The 23,097-nt window shown below is 40.6% G+C and overlaps 1 protein-coding gene across 1 annotated transcript; it reads right to left on the reverse strand.

Moving 5' to 3' along the window:
* Nucleotides 1-866: 866 nt before the first annotated feature.
* On the reverse strand, nucleotides 867-16,974 carry LTB4R (leukotriene B4 receptor). The gene is made up of 2 exons (XM_070727200.1): nucleotides 16,869-16,974; nucleotides 867-5,848 (listed from the first exon to the last, which is right to left on the reverse strand). Exon 2 carries the CDS (start codon nucleotides 5,813-5,815, stop codon nucleotides 4,736-4,738), a length of 1,080 nt encoding a protein of 359 aa, XP_070583301.1. The 5' UTR covers nucleotides 5,816-5,848; nucleotides 16,869-16,974; the 3' UTR covers nucleotides 867-4,735.
* Between the last annotated feature and the right edge of the window lie 6,123 nt (nucleotides 16,975-23,097).

The raw sequence follows: 23,097 nt of genomic DNA on the forward strand, positions 1-23,097 counted from the left end.
AACAATAAGCCATCAACCCAACCAGGTGACAATACAGTCAAATGAGCCGTTTGATGGACTCCATCTCGCTCTGGGTTCCCAGGCCTGCTGGCAAAACCAGGTCTGCAGGGCTTTACAAAAGAGTGTCAAAGTGGGGGCCAATCTAATTTCTGAAGGGATGAGATTCCAAAGAGAGGAAGCCACCACAGAGAAGGCTCTTCTTCTGGGTCCCACCAGATGTACTTCCTTAGGGGACAGGACCCACAACATTCCTTGCCTCCCTGCTCTAGAGGTTTAGGTCAGAAATGGGTTCCTGCCAGTTCAGACCAGCTCTATAGAACAGGTAGCAGGAATTTTCCCCCGCTCGCTGAACTGGCAGCAATAGTGGGATGAGCATACCCCAAAACTGGCTCTCTTGGTGGCACCATAGATGCTGCCATCTTGTTTTTCACTTCTGCACATGTGCAGAAGCTGTTTTTTGTTTCTGTGCATGCGCAGCTCAGTTATTAACACTGTGCATGTATGCACACACACACAAAGCAGGCACTTGATGCATGGGAAGAAGAGAACTGGAAGCAAGGTAAGTTAGAACCTATCCTGGTTCAGCTGAATGTGATCAGATAACTTATTCCCAAGCCATGAAGAGCTCTAAAAGTAACAACCAGCACCTTGAATTGCACGCAGAAGCAAATTGGCCATTGTACCTCTCACTGGAGAAGTGACACACATGCATGCTGAACTCTGCACAAAACGATGCAGGCCACTGTATTTCAATTCCTGAAAAGCAACTCTGCATTCAATAAAACTGTGAAGAATGGGTTTGTCCACTTTGCAAGAATCTGTCATCGCTTCCACTCAGTCATCTAGCAAATACAGAATCCTGGCCATTTGTTTTGCCAATAATATACTTTACTGACACTGAAATAGTTACAGAAGTAGCGCAAAGCAAATCTGAGGTTTTCCTGTGCAAACAACACAAAGGAAAAGTCCCCTCTCTTTTCTTCCCCTGCCCCACCCCCAGAAGTTATCTGCAAATTTTCAACCACATTCCTGCATATTGTTTAGGGAACAGGTGCTCATTTCCAAGTTCCCCATCTCTGCATATCCTTAGTTGATCTTTGCTGGCTTCTGACAGGGTTCACCTGGGTTTCCATCCCTCCCTCCTTCTTGACATTCCAATCTCTCCCCATCCACATTTTGCACTAATGTCAGGCTATCAGCTGATGACATTTGGATAGATGAGATGCAACCAGATGCCCGACCGGCGGCTTAAACCGCTGGCCGAAATTGCCCCCAGAGCAGGGAGACGCTGCTGGCAGCTCCACAGGGCCCCGAACTTCCAGTTTCCAGTGAAACCGGAAGTTCGGCTTTTGGCAGTGTGCCAAAGAGGTGCGCTGCCTCCTGGATGCAAGGGGAGGTCCTAGATCACCCTATTTAAGGGCGATCTGAACTGGACCTCCCCCTTGCTGGGTTGCCTCCGAAAGTGAACACCTGCCCGTCCTCCGCGATTAGCAGTGTATCTCTAGGAGGTCGCTTCGGGGCCAAATAGGAATTTTTTGCGGCCTCCCCTTTAGAGGCGGCCGTTTTTTCACCTATTCCACACTGAGGGAATGGATGGAATGGTTAGGGGGTGCGGCGCACATAGATTTTAGAATAGGCCTCCCTTTGGTCACTGGGGTTGGCAGGTTAGGGGCGGAAATGGACAGTAGAAGCGACTGAGCATGCTCCTTTGGGCATCTTTTTAAAGGGTGATGGACCACCTCTCTCCAGGAACAACGTCGGGGATTGGAGAGAGGAGGCCCATGGGACTCACCGGATCCAATTTCCCTTGCAGATGGGAGGGTGAGATCCTTCCACACGACAAAAGGGATGTGGCTTGGATCCAGGTGAAGGTGGCTACCTTCACCTGGTTCAGCAAGGAGTTATGCCCAATGTTGCCAAGGAAGATTCTGGCAGGAAGTTCCGCCCCGTGAGTTTTGGCCTCTGCAGGTCCTTCGTTATAGTTGAATTTAAATATTTAAATTTATGTATTTAAAGTTACGTTATTTAAATTTAAATGACCCTTTATTTAATCCATACAATGTCTCAGCGTCTTTACTCAGCTTCCGTGGCAATGAAGGGCTACCAAAATTTTTACTACCACACTGTGGGCGTGGTTTATGCAGGACGCCCTGTATTTTCTTTCATCATCTTTCAGTGCAAGTTGGGTGTTCTAGGGTGGATCTCCATTTTTGCTACCCCACTGCATTCTCCCACCCCCTCATCCGGGCAGCAACCCACCCCTGGATGCAGCCATGGCAGAATCTCCTCTTGCTTCTTATCAGAAAATTAATTCTGCTGCATCAGGCTTCAAACAGAGGTGAGATCATGATGGAATTCCTAGCAGGAATTCCCCCCCCTCCGCCCACTTACCAAACCGACAGAGATAGCTGGCTGGCCATGTCCATGAACCTGCTCTCATCATGCTTTTCACTTCCACACATGCTCAGAAGTAAGGAGAAATTTCCTGACAGTTAAATCAATTAATCAATAAAAACAGCTTGCCTCCAGAATAGGGGTAGGATCCCGTGAGTTCAGACCAGATCACCAAAAATGTTAGCGACCCACTGGTGAGGTGATGATGGCATCAGGTTCGGTCGGCGTTGGTCCGTGGGTGCCGCCATCTTTTGGGGTGAATTTTTGGTGATTTTTCTCCTCTTTCGCTTCTTGGAAAAGAGCCCTCCCACCCTCCTCTAGGTTAATAGTGACCTTTATTTCTTCACTTGAAGCATAGCTGATCAGCTCCTCAGCTGTGTTTCAAGATGAATCCTGCTATTCAGCATGCGTGGAAGAGAACTTGCATGAGATGTATGGGCGCAAATGGAATGGGTTCGCATGCATGAAAAGTCTTGATGCAAACTGGTGGGAAAGGTAAGTGGAACCCATCCCTGTTCCAGATGTTGTGGGTGTTCCAACACTGGAAGTTTTTAAGATGATGTTGGATAACCATTTGTTTGAAGTGGTGCAGGGTTTCCTGCCTAAGCAGTGGTTGGGTTAGAAGATCTCCAAGGTCCCTTCCAATTCTGTTATTCTATTCTATTGTGTTCTGTTCTGCTCTGCTCTACTATTCTATTCTTTAAGTAAATCTGGCTTCCTAATTGACTTTGCTGGTCAGAAGGTCATAAAAGGGGATCATAAGCATGCCCTTTTCTTGCAACCATCATAAACACAAATCAGTTGCCAAGCATTTGAATTTTGATCATGAGACTATTTGGATGCTGCAATGGTTGTGAGTGTGAAAAACGGTCCCTTTTTTCAGTGCTATTTGAATTTTAAATGGTCACCAAATGAACTGTTATAAGTCAAAGACTACCTGAAATTTGAAAGAAATATGTTTTCCAGTACACAAGAAAGGAAAGATGGGCCCTAACTGCAACTCTTGAATGCAGCCATGCCTTTTCCAATGTATCTATCACAAGATTCTGTGGAAAGACACGGCTGTTTTCAAGAGTCGTTTTTGGTATCTTTTTGGTATTCTGAAATACCATGTTTGTGAAATCAAAATACTATTCCAATCTCAAAAGCATCACTGGCCTCCTTGAAGGGCTAAATAGTCTAATTATTTCGATTCAGGAAGTCAGGGCTGTCTCAAAGCTTGCTGCCAGCTTGGCAGACAAAGCTGGTAAGGTTTATCACATTTAAGGCTTTTTAAAGAGACAGCATCCTCACATCCCCTTCCTTAGCTTGCATCCATTCATTTAGCAACCAAATCTGGTCTCAATTGTGGTTGTAAGTTGAGGACATCTCTGGAGACAGAGATAGATAAATGATGGATGATAGATAGATGATAGATAGATAGATAGATAGATAGATAGATAGATAGATAGATAGATAGATAAGCAAGAGAGAGAGAGAGGAGAGAGAAAGATGAAATAACAAGATTCAGAGCAACAAAACACTTCAATAATACTAACAAAAATATTAACAAAAGTAGATAAATAAATGATGAAAAGAGGGAAGGTTTCAAGAGGGAATACCAACGGTAAACAAAGCATTAAGTATATTTTTTCATGTGTCAAGATAATTGCAAATTAATGCATAAAAACAGGGAGGGAAGTGTTCCACAAAATTTGTGCCAATTGATTTGAAAGTAAAGAAAAGATGAAACCAAGGGCTTATGTTTGTTTAAAAGTAAAATTGGACAAACCCCCTCACTGATTTTTAGATGTAGAATTAGGATGGGGACAAACTGGAATGCAAGTTTCATGGTCTCTAAAGGCTAGTGGCCAGTGTGGAAATAGGGTCATGAGGGCATGTAACTTACGTGAGCTCAGTTCTGACTGCATCGGAGTATTGCCGAAATGTTGCTCCTAATAAATTACTATATTTCTTTTGGGGTTTGGCTCATGGCTCATGAATTAATTAGGGCATCTTTCGGAAACTTCACAGTTAGCACCTAATGAACACAAAGTCATCGATTCATCTTTTCACATGTTCAGAGAGGTTTTCATTGTTCTTGCAAAATCCTTGGAAATCCTTCCTAAACATAATATTATAATATAACAACATATTAAAAAAATCCCCAAACCCTTCCTATTTAGTCCCTGAAATTCCTTACCAATGAATGCAAGCCATGTTGTAGAATGAAATGAGTAAGAAATGAAACTGCCTACCTCGTACAAAATATAATTGAGTAAGAAATAACATTTCTATAGTACTTCAGAAGACCTTAAAAAAATGATAACAAAATTCTGAATGTGCACTCTTGTCCATAGTTTCAAGTTGATGGGAGCAGCTTCAAGCCTTTTTCAACTTCCTGAGTTGCGTTACTATCTGTACGGTTAGTAGACATAGTTAATGACTCAGGTTTCTGATCATTTAAGGGTTCTCTCTTGACATCTCTGTCCCGAATGGTACCGTGCTTTGCGCTGGACACCTCTGAGGCTGTTCCTTCAAAGAGTTTGGCCATGAAACCAAAACCAGATGATCGAATGAAGTGACCTCCACTAAAAGTATAAAGGATGGGGTTGACACTGCTGCTAAAGAAGGCAAGAGCCACCAAAATGGGCCTAGCCATCCTCCCTACTTTTTTAACTTTTGGTGAGTTGCTCAACAGACCTATCACATCTAAAAGATTGACAATATGGTAAGGAAGCCAGAAAAGAGAGAAAGCGATCACAATGAGGCTAATGAGTCGGCTGGTCCGGCGTTTTTGACGGAAACGGGTCTCCTTGAGTCGTTGGCTAATCATCCCATAGCTGTAGACAACAATGGCAAAAGGCAGCAGAAACCCAGTAATGGTTTCAAAGAGGTTGTGGAAGACCAAATCCTTGTCTTTTTGGTGACACAACATGCAATATGCTGTGTTGTTATAAGTAACTACTTTTCGGTAGAGAAGAGAAGGCGCCGCTAAGAAAAGGCTCATCACCCAAATCGCAAACACCAAAAGTCGGATGGTACGTCTTGTACGGATTTTCTGTGAAACAAAAGGTTTGGAAACAGCCAGGCAGCGGTCAAGACTCATGAGACCAATGAGGTAAACACTGGCATACATGCTGACCCCACAGATGTAGTAGCAGATTTGGCAGATAGCCTGACCCATTTCCCATTTCTTGACGCTAAGGAATCGCAGGAACAGAGGGGCTGTGAGGAGCACCGCCAGGTCAGCGATGGCTAAATGAAGAATGAGGAGGCAAGTGACCGTCCGCTTGCGCACCCTGCAGATGGCTGTCCACACTACAAAGGCATTGCCAGGAAATCCCAAGATGAAGGCAAGAGTCAGCACCCCTATGCCTATTGATGCTCCTGCCAGAGGCTTGGTAGACGTACTGTTTTGGTTTTCAATACAATTAGCCATAGTCCCGTTGGAGGTCAGAAGGTGGAGTAGGCACTGTGAAAAAAGAGAAGAGAAGCAGAAAACATTGTTAGAATCAGAGGTGGGTTTCCAGATGTTCTGACCAGTTCTGGAGAACCAGTAGTGAAACTTTTGAGTAGTTCAGAGAACTGGTAAATACCAATTCTAACTGCCCCTGCCCCCATCTATTCTCTGCCTCCTGAGTCCCAGCTGATCCGGAGGAAATGAGGGTTTTGCAGTAATCTTCCCCTGGAGTGGGGTGGAAATAGAGATTTTACAGTATCCTTCTTCTGCCTTTCTCACCAAGCCACACCCACCAAGCTACATCCACAGAGCCGGTAATAAAAAAAAGTGAATCCCACCACTGGTAACTTAGAATCCTAGATGCTGCTCTTTCCTTCCATATTAAAAGCCTCATAGTTCTTTGCTTGTCTACAACTGGCTGTAAATCAGTCCCCTCCTATGATAATTTTTGGGCTTTCCATCCAAGAACATTCAAAAGAAGCCTGTGTTGGGAGTATTGCCAGCTGACCTAATGAAGTGTCAGAACTTAACTAGAGGAAAAACTGGGAAAAGAAACAAAACCATCCCACTTCAGAAATTAAGGCTCCTTTTTTCGTGTGTGTGTGTTTCTACTTACCTTCACTACCAGTTCGGGGTTGCCCTGGAAGTGCACACTTTACAGTGGCAAGGGAATGGGGATTTTGCAGTATCCTTCTTCTGAAATGAGGAAGGAATGGGGATTTTGCAGTAACCTTCCCCTGCCATGCCCACCAAGCCACGCCCACAGAACCACCAGGCAAAAATTTTGAATTTCACCCATGGGTGTCCCCTCATCCACCCACCTCATCCCAGCCTACTGTTCCAGCTTCAGTACTGAATACTGAATGATACATAATTGTTTTACTCAACACTTCTAATTTAACTGGTTTTGATCTTTTTGTATGATACTGCAGCCTGTTCTTTGTTCCTGTCATACTCTATCAGAAGATTCTCCCTATGGGTAGACTTCCCACCCAAGTTGAAGTGTAGAGTTTAGATGATAAACAGTGTCACCCAAACTCACTGTGACCTAAAAGTACACAAATATCTAGTTCCCCTATGCTTGTGGAGCAATTTCCTTTGCCGTTGTTACACAAACTGTGGGGCAACAATTTAATGATGTGGAAATAATGGGAAGTAGACTTTGGATATGAAATCGCTTCTTTCTTTCTTTCTTTCTTTCTTTCTAATATATTTTATTAATTTTTTGCCTTTTACATATCGTAACATTTCTTTTAGCTGATGTACGACCTTTTATGTACATCATTATTATATTTATACAATTTATATATCATCCTACAATATTTTCTCATTCTATATCTTCATCTCACAATTTCTCTTCAATTTTCTATCATTGGTCCGTTTATACCATTTTTCCCATGTTTCATGAGTCTTTTTATCCTCTAAGATCTATAATTAATTTGTCCATTTCTGTGCAATGAAAAATCTTCTTCATTATCAAGCTTTTGGTGGGTAAATTAGGGTTCCTTCAGCATTATGTGTATGCAAGCCTAGCAGCTATAGTAATGTGCAAAATCAAATACTTGATGCTTTTATCGTATTGCCTTTTAAATATGCCCAATAAAAAAAGTTCTGGAGTGAACTCTATTGTTCCTGTTATTTCCTGTAACCAGTTGTATATCTTTGTCCAATATTTCTTTGCTTCAGGACATGACCATGTGTAAAAGAAGGTGCCTTGCTCTTTTTTGCATTTCTAACAGATCAAATTTAAATTACAATTTCTTTCTTTCTTTCTTTCTTTCTTTCTTTCTTTCTATCTATCTTTCCTTCCTTCCTTCCTTCCTTCTTCCCTCCCTCCCTCTCTCCCTTTCTCTCTTTCTTTCATTCCTTTCCTTACATGAAGCTGATAAATCCAAGTGGAAGGAAATGTTATAGTTTTGTGTGATTTCCAGAAAAAAAAGATGATGCATCTTTTCCTTTCAGTCAGGAAATTCATTTTTTTAAGGTGCAATTTTTTGGTTAGCGCCTTATTGCAGTTTAACGTTGATGGAACAAATTGTTCTCGAGTTACATAACCCAGTGATAAGCAACAACTCATCTGCATATATCTTGACAACTATTGGACAATTATCATCAGTGAAAGGATACTAAAAATTGTGCCTCTTTGTTGGCAATCAATGGAATACAAAATCTTCATAACCATAGTGTGAGAGTACCCTTCATTGGTCCTCTGCCAGAAACTTTGCTACTCCTATGCTTATTTGCTTAGATTATGTTGGCTGAGGAATTTTGGGAGTTGAACTCTATTCGTCTTAAAGTTGTGGAGAAACAGAAGTTAGCTTATTTTAATTAGGTAAATTTTGAATGGTAGCATAGCAGTGATACATTGCTGCCAGTTTGGATCAGTACTTTAGAACTGGTAGCAGAAATTTACCACTGCTCACCAAACTGGGTGTCCTCCTGGACCCACAGCTGAGTTTTGGTCATCATATTTTGGCTGGGGTCAGGGTGACCTTCACCCAGGTTCACCTGGTACACCAGTTGTGGCCCTACTTGGACCAGGAGGCTCTCCGCACAGTCACTCAGGCCCTCATCACCTCCCGTCTTGATTATTGCTATTCGCTCTACATGGGGCTACCCTTGAAATGTGTTTGAAGACTGCAAATAGTCCAGAATGCAGCCACAAGAGCTGTTACAGGTGTACCTCGGTACACCCATATAACACCTTTGCTCTGCGAACTGCACTGGTTTCCTATTAGTCTCCAGGTACAATTCAAGATGTTGGTTATTACTTATAAAGCCCTACATGGCTCATGGCCAGACTATTTATGGGACTGTCTCCTGCCACATACCTCCCAGAGACCAATAAGAACTCACAGAGTTGGCCTCCTCTGGGTCCCGTTGACTAAGCAATGCAGGTTGGCGGGGCCACGGAGGAGAGCCACCCCGGCTCTATGGAACCAACTTCCCCCCGATATCCATACTGCTCCCACCCTGCTGACCTTTTGCAAAGCTACGAAGATCTGGCTTTGCCGATAGGCCTAGGGGCCATAAATTCACAGCTTGATGGCCAACTGTAAGAATGGTATTTATGTATATGAGTGTGTTTTTCTTTTTTATATAATAACTTTTTAATTAGTTTTTTAGTTCATTATGTTTTAGTCTCAGGTAACTCAGGTAATTCGACTTCTTTTACTTTTTTGTATTTATTATTATATTTGTACCGCTGTTGTAAGCTGCCCTAAGTTCTTCGGGATTGGGCAGCATAGAAGTTAAATAAATAAATGAATGAACGAACGAACAAACCAACAAACAAACAACATAAATATAAATGAATGAATGAATGAATGAATGAATGAATGAATGAATGAATGAATAAATAAATAAATAAACTGGCAGCAATGACCAGCAGCCCAGGCTACTGAACTGGTCCTCCGGTCACTGGGGCTTGCAAAAAAAAACCCAACCCACAGAATGCTCAAATGCTTCTACGCATGAACAGAAGGTCATTTCCAGGTGTTCTGTGTGACATAACAGAGCATGTTTTTCTAGGTAAAAAACACACTTCTGTTGTGATGCGAACAAGTAAGGAAGGCAAGTGCCCTGTGGCACAATGCTAACCTTCAGTATAACTTTTCTTTACAAAATGTCTGTGATGCTCCAAGAGCACCAAGAAAAGCTCTACTCTACTGTTCATTTAAGAATGTGTCCACTTGCTCCAGAATAAAACGGGGTAAACAATATTCTGAAGGACCAGATACCAGTGACAGAAAACTAGTTTCACTTCTGTCATCCCATCTGCAGTGATGGGCTACTACGGGTACGGTCAGGTACGCAGAACCGGTAGAAAAATGTTGGGTTTTTTTTCTTTTTTCCCCTTCTGGGCTCTGTTTTTTTTTTCCTATCGCAGTAAATGAATGTGTATAATTTTAGAAGAGCTGTGCGTATGTATGTATGTATCTCTCTCTCTCTCTCTCTCTCTGTGTACATACACATATAGTTTATGTAGTAGATAATATATATTTTTGTGTGCCTGTGTGTAATATATATGTAAACATATGGCATATATACATAGAATTAAATAGTATATTTTGGATGTTCAGTAATAGTAAATCAATAGGGAAATTATTCCTCTTTGAGGCAAGAAGAGGACAGGCATCCTAACCCTAACCAAACCCTTGAGGTGAGTGGCATCAAGTTGGCTACCTTTAAACCAGTCACGTGACCTTTAAGCCACCCCTCCGGACACATGATCATCAAGCCACTCCTACCTGGTCACATGGCGGACAAGCCACACTCACAAAATAAGTCACACCCACAGTGTGGTTGTAAAACTTTTTGCAGCCCTCCACTGGTCATCTGGTAGGGCTGTCCTTTTGAAACAGCAGCCACCAAGAAGTTTTCATCACTGCTTTTGACCAAGTAAGTATTTAAGTTTGTGACTTGAGTGACCTACCAGTTAAAACTGCTGCAGTTCAAATGCTCAATTTTAATGGCCTAATGTCTGTGGAGATTCTCAGTCATCCAGATCATGGTTATCCCAAAGGTGCTTCCCCCCCCCCTCTCTCAAAAGGCAACTGGAGTTTCTGGTTTTTCTTTGAAGATGTTTCACTTCCCATCCAAGAGGTTTCTTCTACTTTGACTGGATGGTAGGTGGTGGAAGGATTTATACTCCTTGCAGACAGCTGGCCATTTGCATTCTTTTAGTGAGTTGTTAAGGCCACCTGGAAGTTTATTTATCTCCCCAGAGTCACCTGAGAGGTGCAAATATTATGGACATTGATAGGGGTGTGCTGGATCCAAATAAAACCCCTAGTGACCTTAATAAATTGCTAAAAAGAATGCAAATGACCAGGTGTCTTCAAGGAGTATAGATCCTTCCATCCCCTGCCATCCAGTCAGAACTGAAGAAGCTTCTTGAATGAGAAGCAAAATGTCTTCAAAGGAAAACCAGAAAGTCCATTTGGCTCTTAAAAAGAACATGTTTGAAATTTTTATGGCCTACATTTCTTCACAGTTACTGATCTATTGGGCAAGAAAAGGGCATTATTTGAGTTAATTCAACTTCCTGTATTTTCACAATCTTCACTTGCTCCCCTGAGAATTAGAGGAAGCTAACCACCTATTTCCAAGGGGTGTGTGGCTTTTCAATATGTTCCCCCCCCCCATACACAGCACACAGTTGTTGAAAACTGAGAACATAAAGTTGGAAGGGACCTTGGAGGTCTTCTAGTCCAACCTCCCTGCTCAAGGAGAGATTCTATACCATTTCAGACAAATTGTTGTCCAGTCTCTTTTTGAAAGCCTCCAGTGATGGAGCATCCATAACTTCTGAACACAAGCTTTTCCATTGCTTGATTGTTCTAACTGTTAGATGCTTGGGAAAACTATATTTGCCCTCTCAGAGACTTGATAAAAGCCTCTGGAGCCCAGGAAGGGCAAAAATGCCTCCCCAGGGTGTAGGAGGGTGACTACAGAGAACCCCTTGCTAAATTTTTTGAGGCCCACCCCTGCCCACCCCTGTTTCTCTCCTCGATTCGTTTCTATCCATTCCCCTCATTTATTGGAACACTCCTATCAGGTCATCTCTAGTCTTCATTTTCACTAGATTAGGCATAACAATAACTGTTCTTTGTATGTTTTAGCTGCAGTCATCTAATCATCCTTGTTGCTCTTCTCTTTCCAGAGTCTCAACATCTTTTTTATATTGTGCTGAGTGGGAATTCTCTACTGGGTGCAGAATTCCAAATGTGGTCTTACTAAGGCTTTGTAAAACTTTGTGTGATCTTGATTCTATCCCTCTATTAATAGGAGTAGAATAGCATTGGCTTTTTGGCTGCTGTCAAAAAAGCTAATATTTTCTTTTCTTTCTTTTTTCCGTAAAACCTCTTGGTTTTTTTTTCTTTCTAGAAATGTAATCCTAGATTTGAAGAGCCCTTAAGGATCCTTGATATTTGATTCACAACGTTTGTTACTTTTCTGATGGCGCTAAAGGAAAAACCAAAGATTCCTCACACTTATGACTATTGCAGTGTACCTATTGATGTATCATCACAAGTAAGGCACTTGGTAACAAAATATATATTTTATTACCATTGCGGTGTCCCAAGATCATGTATTATTTACAACCATCTCTTCAGGCTTCCAACAAGCAAAGTCAATGGGGAGAGCTGGTTCATTAAAAAGCTGCATGACTCTCTTAATGGTAAAAAAAGATTGTATGGTCACAAAATGATACATTTAATGACCGCATAACATAGCAATAGAGGTTCTGGTCCCAAAGTGACTATAAATTAAGAATTAATTGTATCTCCAAGTTTTCTGAATCATATTACTGCAGAAGAATTGCCAACAACGTGTTACACAAACTTAGACCAGAATGTGCAAGGTTTCAAACAGACAGCAAACATTTGGTGCTCTTAAGTTCCTTAAATTCTGTCATCTTTTATTTAAAGGAAAGAAAATGAAAAATATTGCTAATGCTTACACTGACCAAATTTTCCTTCTTCCTTTCCTTCTTTCTTCTCTTCCTCCTTTTCCTTCCCTTCCCTCTTCCCTTTATTTATTTATTCATTCAATTTTTTATTTATTTATTCAATTTTTATGCCACCCTTTTTGTTAGACTCAGGGCGGCTTACAACATGTTAGTAATAGCACTTTTTAAACAGAGCCAGTCTATTGCCCCCACAATCCGGGTCCTCATTTTACCCACCTCGGAAGGATGGAAGGCTGAGTCAACCTTGAGCCTGTGATGAGATTTGAACCGCTGACCTTCAGATCTACAGTCAGCTTCAGTGGCCTGCAGTACAGCACTCTACCTGCTGCGCCATCCCTTCCCTCTTCCCTTCCCTTCCCTTCCATTCACCTGTCTGCCTGCTTGCCTACCTGCATAACCCTTTGAAGCAGTAGTGGGTTTCACTTATCTTTGCTACCTGTTCAGGAATGAGAGCGTGAGGAAACACATGTATGCTTCATGCATATATAATGCTTCTGTGCATGTGCAGAAGCTTCTGCACATGCACAGAGCATTTTTTGATGATGTCCAGGTGGGTGGGTGGAGCCTCCTATCGAAGTTACTACAGGTTTGCTGTACCAGGTTGAACTGATAGTAAGCCACCACTGCTTTGAAGGCATGAATCAAAAACAGGATGATTAGGGCCAATGTGCATCCAATCCTTTCAGTCAATGCCCATCATGCAGGAAAGGTGAAGTTATAAAGTAATAACAACATGTTGTGTGATTTAGTAATATACAGGTAGTCTTCGACTTACAACAGTTCATTTAGTGACAACATTACAACGGTGCTGAACAAAAAGTTATATCAAGGATATATTGATCTGTGTTATTGGCTGAACAACCACCACTGCCATATATATTCTGTTTGAAGTTTGGTATTCTATCATTGGCTGTAAGACCAGTGTGGAATGCTAATACTTATGACCATTTTTCACACTTACAATTGTTGCAGCATCCCTGTAGTCAAAATCCAGATGCTTGGCAACCGGCTCATATTTATGATGATTGTAGTGTCCTTGGGGACTCCTGATCCCCTTTTGCAACCTTCTGACTAGCAAGGTCAATGAGGAATCCAAATTCACATAACTACCATGTTACTAATCCTAACAATTGCAGGGATTCACTAATCAATGGTGGCAAGAAAAGCCATAAAATGGGGCCAAACTCACTTAACCAAAGTTTCAGAAGAAAATACGGACAATGATAAAGTTACAAAAGAATATTTTTTGATATAAATGGATGCTTTTGAAGTTAATGATTATTTGAATTATTATATTGGGGATTACATTGGGAAAGGGAAACAAAGATAGATTGGGGAAAACAGAATGTATAAAGATGGAGCGTCAATTAAACAGTACTTGTGGAAAAAAATAAAATAGGGTATGATTACTAAATTGAGATTTATATTTTAAAAGACTTTAAAATATACAAATAGGGTAAGATTATGATGATTACCTATTGGGATGAATAATGGAAATAGAAAGTAGTGATGACCACATTGGGTTTATAGTGAATATATTGATGATGATGAATATACTGAGATACAGTGAAAAGAAAATAAATAGAATGAGAAATGTTGTTTATACTGGGTTTACAATAGAAAATACAATTAGATTAAGGCATGAGGATTACACTGGGCTCACAATAAAAATGAAAAGAGTAGGGCATGATGATTACACTGGGTTTACAATGAAAAATATAAATAGAGTAGGGCACAATAATTACACTGTTTTTACAGTGAAAATGAATAGACTAAGGCCTGATGGCTTGGCTTACAGTGGAAAATAAAAATAGAATAAGGTACTATAATGAAATCATGAGAAAACAAATAGAATGGTGATATGATGGGGATATATTTGTTAATTTTTGTTATTGACTCTGAGTCTCTAGAGAGGAGCGGCATAAAAATCTAATAAATTAAATTAAATTAAAATTAAATTAAATTAAAGTGAATTCTTATTAATTAATCTGACTGATACCCAAATATGATATGTTAATTAACAATTTTTTTTTAAGATTGTCATGTTATACTTGGATATCTTTGATGTGAGAAGGGTAGACATAATAAAATGAACAAGTAATGAAAGAAATTAAGTTGATTTATGCCCTTGAAATTGATATAGCTTTGACTTTTCCCCAGTATTGTTATAGCTATGGTTAGATATAATGTAGGATTTAGTTAATATGAATGGATAGTTAATGTTTGAAGATAAGTAATTTGTTTTTTTCCTTTTTAGCAGGCAATTATTATAAAATAAGAAATATACATGAAACAAATAAATAAGAATGTATGGATTGAAGCACTATGTCTTAAATGTATTAGATGAGAGAAAGGATCTTACAGAATGTATTAGCTAATAGCATCTTAAATTTGAATAAGGAAATAGATTTTTTTTTGTAATCTTGGTGATAAAATCAAAAGGAGGCAGCATTTGATAGATGATGAATACCGAATGTAAATTGATATTAATTATTGCATTGTATTGTATTGAAGATATGATATTGCATGGTTGTATGAGTGAGAAATAAAATACCCCTAAAAAGAAATTTTGAATTCAATCGTCGTCATAAACCAAACATAACCTGTTACTTCATGTTACATCGCCCTACTTTTTCCCTGGTTAATAGGATAGATAGGAGCAGTGATGGGGTAACAAAAATTTTACTACCACATTGTGGGTATGACATGCATTTTGTTTCAACATCTTTCAGTGCAAATGTATTTATTTGTTTGTTTGTTTGTTTGTTTGTTTATTTATTTATTTATTTATTAGATTTCTATGTCGCCCCTCTCGAGACAACTCAGGGCGCCGTACAATAATTAGGTGTTCTGGGGTGGAGCTGCATTTTTGCTACCCCACTGTGTCCTCCCCCCACCATTATACGCATTCAACCTCATTTACTGTGATAGGAGAAACATACCTAGAGCCCAGAAGGGGGGAAAAATAAATAAAATTTTGCTACCGGTACTGCATACCTGACCGTACCCATAGGAGCCCACCACTGGATAGGAGCCTTCTTTTTCAAGGAGGAGGAAGAGGAGAAGAGAAGAAGAAGAAGAAGAAGAAGAAGAAGAAGAAGAAGAAGAAGAAGAAGAAGAAGAAGAAGAAGAAAGACAGATTGTAAAATGGAATCTTAGAATGAAGAAAAGGAACAGATTACAAGAATAGAATAGAATAGAATAGAACAGAACAGAACAGAACAGAACAGAACAGAATAGAATAGAATGGAATGGAATGGAATGGAATTCTTTATTGGCCAAGTGTGATTGGACACACAAGGAATTTGTACAGTGTACATAAAATAAAAGATACAATACAATAACAATAACAATCTCTGTTGCTTAATAATGGCAAATTCTGTACTTGGTGTTTCAATTTGTAGAACAGAATTGGTCCTAGTTAGTGTCAAGCATGTTAAGAGAACAAGATTATTTTTTGGCTGATCAGTGAAAGGAAAATATCTTTTCTAAGATTATGGTTTGTAGAATTTGCACTCTTTTCTCCAAAATCAACAATCAAAATTTGAAGACCAATTTCTCTCTCATGCCCATTTATGCAGATTAAACAGATTATCCCCACAAAGAAAGTCAAACCAGAACAAAAATAGCACAAAGATCAGTTTTGCGAACCGTGTTATTCTGACATTATTATTGTATGCAAAGAAAGCATCCATTTTCCAGCAAATTGGAAGAATCTTTCTAACATCTTCTCAAAGATGGAGATCACCCCAGGAAAGAGAAAAAGAAATATATCTCTTTACATTGAACCCCTAAGAAATGTTGTCTCTCATCCTTTCTACATTAGAGAGCTAACAAACATATTCTTTTCCTTTCAAATATAACAACAACAACAACAACAACAACAACAACAAATACACAGCTGAGGTCACCAGCTGAGCACATTGTGAAGCCATGAGGTCAAAGCCATCTTAATCTCCCCATTTGTTTCTTTCAAAATCTCAGCTCTAAGAACTTGGCCTTGGAAATGTGGAAGCAGTGGCAAATTGCAGTGGACTAAACAGATCAAAGTTTTCCTTGCTAAGTAATTCACTTGGACTTTCACTATTGCCCTGGATGGATTTATCTCATAAATTTGTCATGGGGTCAAATGAGAGAAGTCACAGACCTTTTCTGGGCAACCTGTGAAATATAGACTATAAACACTACTATGGTTTATTCATACCCCAGCACTTCTCCCGAGGAGCGTTGTCCCTTCAGATTAACAAGAGTTGGAAGGGACCTTGCAGGTCATCTAGTCCAACCCCCCTGCCAAGCAGGAGATCCTAACATCTGCTTCTACCTAGGATTGAACCCACAATCTCTTGATTGTGAAGAAAGAGCTCTACCTCTAGGCCACACCAGATTTTGTTCCTTGTCAATCCCACCCGTCTTCCAACAAATACTTCTTCAATTAAGCTTGGCTAAGCAGCCTTCTCTTTCTGGGATTTCCTTCTTGAACTCCCAACCAGAAACTCGGTGCACAATCCAGCTCATCACACAATTTCTTTATACTGAGATAAGAATAGCATTGCTTACCCTTCAATTTTCTTTCTCAGTATTTCTTTCAAGCTCTTGCTTTTGTCTCGAGACCAGCCTCTCTCTTTGTCTTGTCCTTATGGAAGGTTTCTCTCTCTCTCCCCCCTTTTTCTTTGCTCAATCTCTTTTTTTGGTCATAGCACCTTCCACTAACTCAAAAAGGAAGTGATAGGCAACTTGCAGAAAAATTGAGTAAGAGATTTTTAAAAAAAAAAATGATGAGTTATTGTAGACACAGTCAGCTATTAGGGTTGATTTTGTTTGTGTGTATATGAGTGTGTGTATGTGTGTTTGTGCATGAGTGAGTTTGATTGATCATGTTGTCTTCTTTCTTGTCCCTTTTGGCTTCTGGATTTCATGAACTCAAGCTAACTGGGTTTCCCACCCTTTCCCCCCACTATTTTTTAAAACTCTTAACATTGATACAGAGTGTACCATTGTACAAATACATATCCCTAGAGATTTCCTTCCCTCTTTAAAAATTGACATCAACACTACTCTGCTTTCATGGAGAAAATCTATCTTTGTAGCCTCTGGGAATCTAAAAGAGATAATCAATCAATTTCTCGGTGCTTGTTTTATTGTTATGGTTCAAATGTTAAGACTGGATTGGACATTTTTATCCACCTATCAAGTCCTTTCCAAGGACCAGAAATAAGCACAATGGATTCCAAAGGTGCTTTTTCAGGAGGGAACTGGACTTTCTTGTTATTTCTTTTGAAGATGTTTTGCTTCTCATCTAAGAAGCTTCTTCAGCTCTGATAGGATAGTTGAGAATGGAAGGATTTGTATTCCTTGCAGAGAGTTGGTCCTTTGCATCCTTAGGAGGTCTTTGAAGCACTTGGAGGTCACCTGAATAGTGTTCCTGGTTCCTGTAGTCTGCAAATTTTCCCTAAAAATCCATTCAAGGGTGCTTTTTCTGGGGGCAATGGAACCTCTTGTTGCCTCCAGAGGCCAGTTGCTGCTCCCAAAAAAGCACCCTTGGGACAGCAATGACTTGGATGACTGAGAATCCCTAAAGACATTTAGGGAGATGTAGATGTTTGAAGATGTTAGAGGTAGCCTTACAGAATATAAGGTGTTCCGAGTAAAGCTGCCTTTAGCAATTGATTCATGGTGAATTTGACAGTGCTGACTGTGTTTAAGGCCCTCTTCTGGTTGGCTTGATCTTTAATAACAGATCATTGTTTCTTTTTGTTTGTTTGTTTGTTTTGTTTTTTGTCATCAACTTGCAACAGTTTATTTAATGACTGCTCAAAGTTATAACAACACTGAAAAAAAGTGACTTATGACCATTTTTCACACTTACAACCAGGGGTAGGTAGAAGGCAGGATGGGGTGGAAGACAGTTCCACCGGTGGAAATGAAGATGTGCCTGCAGCTCCAGCTAATCGGCGACTGTCACTTCCTAGATTACTGGTCTCATCTCGGCTCTCCCTTTTTCCCCTTCTGCTGCTGCTGTGTCTGTGCTCCTTGCTTTTTTCCTCTTTCCTCCTTCCTGGCCTCCAACGAGCTTCCCTCTCTCCTGCCCAGCTCCCCTCCAGGCTCCCACAGCCATCTACCACCTGAGGTGCAAGAAGAAGGCGTGGGTGGAAGCAGCGCTGGCAGCATTTATGCTTCTGGCAGCACCCATTCACCTAGCTACCCAGCCTGAGGCTGGGGGCAACCGAGGAAGGAGAGCGCAGGAAACGCGAAGCAAATTGACACCCCAGTAAGTGACACCGGTAAGATTGTAAGTCGAGGACTTAACAGTTCGCTTGAACAATGATGATCATTCAAGCCACTCCCACCTGTTCACATGGCTGGCAAGCCACTTCTACCCAGTGACATGACTATTAAGCCACACCCACAGAATAAGCCATACCCACAGTGTGGCGGTAAAATTTTTGACTGCCCCTTACTGCTTACAACTATTGCAGCATCCCCAGGGTCACATTTCCAAAATTCAGATGCTTGGCAACTGGTTCATAGTTATGACAATTCATAGCATCATGTGATCTCCTTTTGCAACCTGTAAATCTGGGAGTCAATTTGCAATTGACTCATGGTGAATTTGACACTGCTGACTGTGTTTAAATGGCCCTCTTCTTGTTGAGCTTGATCTTTAATAATAGATCATTAGGGTTTTTGTTATTGTTGTTATCTTTGTATGTATACAGACAGTCATCAACCTTGAACATTTTATTTAGTGATCGTTCAAAATTATAACAACACTGAAAAAAGTGAATCATGACCGTTTTTCACACTTATAACTACTGCAGCATCCCCATGGTCACATTATCAAAACTCAGATGCTTGGCAACTGATTCATACTTACGACAGTTCATGGCGTCATGTGATCTCCTTTCGCAACCCTGTAAATCTGGGAATCCAGATTCACTTAGCAACCATGTTACTAACTTAACAAATGCAATGATTCACTTAACAACTGTGGTAAGAAAAATTGCAAAATGGGGCAAAACACACTTAACAAATGTTTCACTTAACATAAATTTTGGGCTCAGTTGTGGTCTTATTTGCAATGGGTAAACACTTTTTCTTCCATTAGTTCTGCAGTTACTAGCCCGGGTTGCTAGCCCATTTTTCACCAGATATCCAGCAACTCCAACTCCTACCATGGTCCTTGTTGATCCAGGTGAGGACCAAACCAGTGTGAGCTTTTGTAATTTATGTCTCACCATATTTTTTATAGTAGAGACACTCTTTGTCTGATAGCTCTGATGAGACATATCAAGTATAGTTGAACATTTGAACATCTGGGAAAGTTCTCACTTTCCCACTATCATGCCAAAGTAGTGTCTCACATCATCATCATCATCATCATCAATCATCACACAGTCAGCCAGTTGTTCAGACTGGGTTTGACATTTTTGTCTACCTATCTTTACCAAAGAGCTAGGAAAAGCAAATCTGGTCATTTGACTGCATTACATATATCATTGCAGAATGACGATATTATTATTATTATTATTATTATTATTATTATTATTATTATTATTATTATTGTTGTTGTTGTTGTCATCGTCGTCGTCATCGTTGTTGTTGTTATTTTTGTTGCTGTTATTGTTGTTGTTATTGTTATTTTTGTTGTTGTTGTTACTGTTGTTGTTGGTGGTGGTAGTACCACCATATTTTATTATATGGTATTACCATATTTTTTGGAATATAACATGCACCTTTCCCCCTCTAAAAAAGGCTAAAAACACTCTGAATGTAGCTTTTACTAAGCTTTTTTCCAGCCCTAATGAAGTGCTATGGAATGAGGCAATCTACCCTGCTTTGCTAGCTAAGTGATCTTTCCGGTGCCTGTTTTTTTCACTGTTGCTCCCTACGTCAATCAGCTGGGCTACAGGGTTTTAGAAGCCTTTTTCCCACCCTAACAAGGTGCTAATGAATGAAGTGATCTTCTGTGCTTTGCTAGCTAAGCTATTTTCCCTTTGCCTGATTTTCTCATTGTTTCTCTCTAAAGAGAGAGAGAGAGAAGGGAAGTGTTTTAGAAACTATTTTTCATCCCCAAACAGGGAATTAAAAGACTCAAAACTAGCGGACTCAAAACTAGCAAACTAAAGTTGGTGAAGCTGACCAGACTAGAGACTAGCCAGATAAATCCCTGGTATGCAGATTATTTTCCCTATTTTCCTCCCCCAAAACCAAGGTGACAAATGGCAGTTCAGTCTCTTCTTGAAAGCCTCCAGTGATGAAGCTCCCACAATTTCTGAAGACAGCATCTGTTTATAGTTTTTAAGATACCACTTATAATATATGTTTCTTAACTCTTGAAAGAGTTCTCTAATGCTTTCAACAATGCTTTTCTTCTTAAAAAGTTCCAGTGATGGAGCATCCACAACTTCTGGAGGCAAGTCATTCTACCAATCAATTATTCTGTTAGGAAATTTATTCATCTTCAAGGTTGCTTCTCTCCTTGGTTAGATTCCATCCATTTCTTTTTGTCCTGCCTTGCAGAGCCAGGTTTTAATGGCTTTCCAGAAGGCCAAAAAGTGTGGGAAGACCTTACTTCAGGCAGCTTGATATTCCAAAAAGCAGGGGCCACAGCAAAAAGCCCCTTCTTCTATTTTTGACCTAATCAACAGCAATGTCACTCCGAGCGAGGGTATGACTCGTTCGGGGCACCATCGCCGCATGCGCTGAGAAATGCCTGCAGCATGGGAGAGCAGAAAGCAGGCCACATGCCCATAGCTCAGGTTTGCCACTGCTGTTGCCATCAGCTGCTGTTCTAGGTGCCGTAGCGAGATTCAGCTGCTGTGCATGTGCAGCAGCCAAAATCTTCATGGACGTCCTTCTGGCAGTGAGATATCAGTAAAAAATCTGACATGCTCAGAAGCAAAGAAACTGGGGATTTTTACCAGAATTGTGCCGGTTGCGTGTGCAGAGTGCATGCACAGCCAGCGGCAATGGAGCTGTGTGCCCCCATACAGGGCCCACCCCTCATCATAGGGAACTATGAGGTAGGAGGCTCTTCCATAAATAGTCTGATCCTAAACCGTGTAGGGCTTTAAAGATAATAACCAACGCCTTGAAGTGCACTCAGAAGCCAACTGGCAACTACTGAAGTCCGTAGAGAGTTGGAGTAATATCAGTGTTTTTTGGTACACGCAGCTGCATTTTGAACCAGCTGGAGTTTCTGAATGATTTTCAAAGGTAGCCCCACATCTCAAAGCATGAGATGATGAAGGTATGAGTGATTTTACGAAGAGCCTCCTGGTCTAGGTAGGGTCGCAACTGGTGCACAGGACATACTTGTGCAAAGGCCCCTCTAGTCACAGGTGAGAGATGTTGATCTAGCCTCAGCTGTGGATTTAGGTGGACCCCAACTTGCGAACCCTGTCTGAGGGGGTTATTCCCCCCCCAGCATGCTGATGCCATTGGCAGTGCAACAGTTCCTAAGATTATTATTTTTTATTATTTATTAGATTTGTATGCCACCCCTCTCCGGAGACTCGGAACAGCTCACAACAAAAACAACAATGTGACAAATCCAATATATTAAAAGACATCTAAAAACCCATTATTAAAACCATGCAACACAATCATATCCACCTCTGCCGTCAGGCATGGGGGAATTGAGATCCTCTTTCCCCCTAGGCCTTTACAATTCTATGTATGGTATGTATGTATGTATGTATGTTTGGTTTCTATATTAATGGGTTTTTAATCATTTTTAGTATTAGATTACTATTGTACACTGTTTTATTATTGCTGTTAGCCGCCCCGAGTCTCCGGAGAGGGGCGGCATACAAATCCAATAAATAAATAAACAAACAAACGAACAAACGAACAAACAAACAAACAAACAAACAAACAAACAAACAATACAAGCCCAGGGTTTTTTTAATTCCCCTATGCCTGATGACATAGGTGGGTCTTCAATAGCTTACGAAAGGCAAGGAGGGTGGGGACAGTTCTGATCTCTGGGGGGAGTTGATTCCAGAGGGCCGGGGCCACCACAGAGAAGGCTCTTGCTCTGGGGCCTACCAGATGATACTGTCTGATGATATGGCTCCATGCCATGTAGGGCTTGCCTTCATAAGTTGTAGATGTCTCATCACTGGAGGTTTTTTAAAGAAAAGACAGGGCAGCCATTTGTCTCAAATAGGGTCTCCTGCTTGAGCAAGAGGTTGTACTAGAAGACCTTCAAGATCTCCAAGACCCCTCTTCCAGCTTTATTCTGATTGATTGCCTAGCTCCCTCTACTGGTATTCTGTCACATATTAGCTGACTCATTTCCTGTCCTTGCATTGGTTAGCCACGCCAATCTCTTGCATTGGTTAGCCACATTGAACTTTCACAAAGAGTTTTACAGCAATTCAAGCCTTCACGGGATCTGTGGTGGGTGTGTGGAGGTGTAGACACTGTCGAAATAGCCAAGGAGAGTACAGAAACACCACAGAAAATGAAATGTAACGAAAGTTGTGAACTTCCCCTTTAAGTGAAAATTCATGGCTGGCTGGGAAAAAAGAAACCAACCAACAACCAACCAACAAACAAACAGACAAACAGACAAGTAAAACCAAATCAGAAAATGGGGAAAATAGAATTTTCTTCCAAATGCATCTGCTTAACACCTAATGGGGTCAGAATGAGGGCAGAAAAACTTTTTTTTGTCATCCCCCTTTTAAAAAACAAGTTTTTCTTCTTGTATTTCTCAACCAGCATTGCATAGGTATATTAGAATAGGGTTTTGCATTGATAGTCTGTGGGAAGAAATATC

This window comes from Erythrolamprus reginae, chromosome Z (genome assembly GCF_031021105.1).
Source record: "Erythrolamprus reginae isolate rEryReg1 chromosome Z, rEryReg1.hap1, whole genome shotgun sequence".
Lineage (NCBI taxonomy): Eukaryota > Metazoa > Chordata > Lepidosauria > Squamata > Dipsadidae > Erythrolamprus > Erythrolamprus reginae.

Bases quoted from the DNA above. Each gene is read 5' to 3' on its own strand.
- LTB4R (XM_070727200.1), bottom strand. From the start codon at position 5,815: ATGGCTAATTGTATTGAAAACCAAAACAGTACGTCTACCAAGCCTCTG.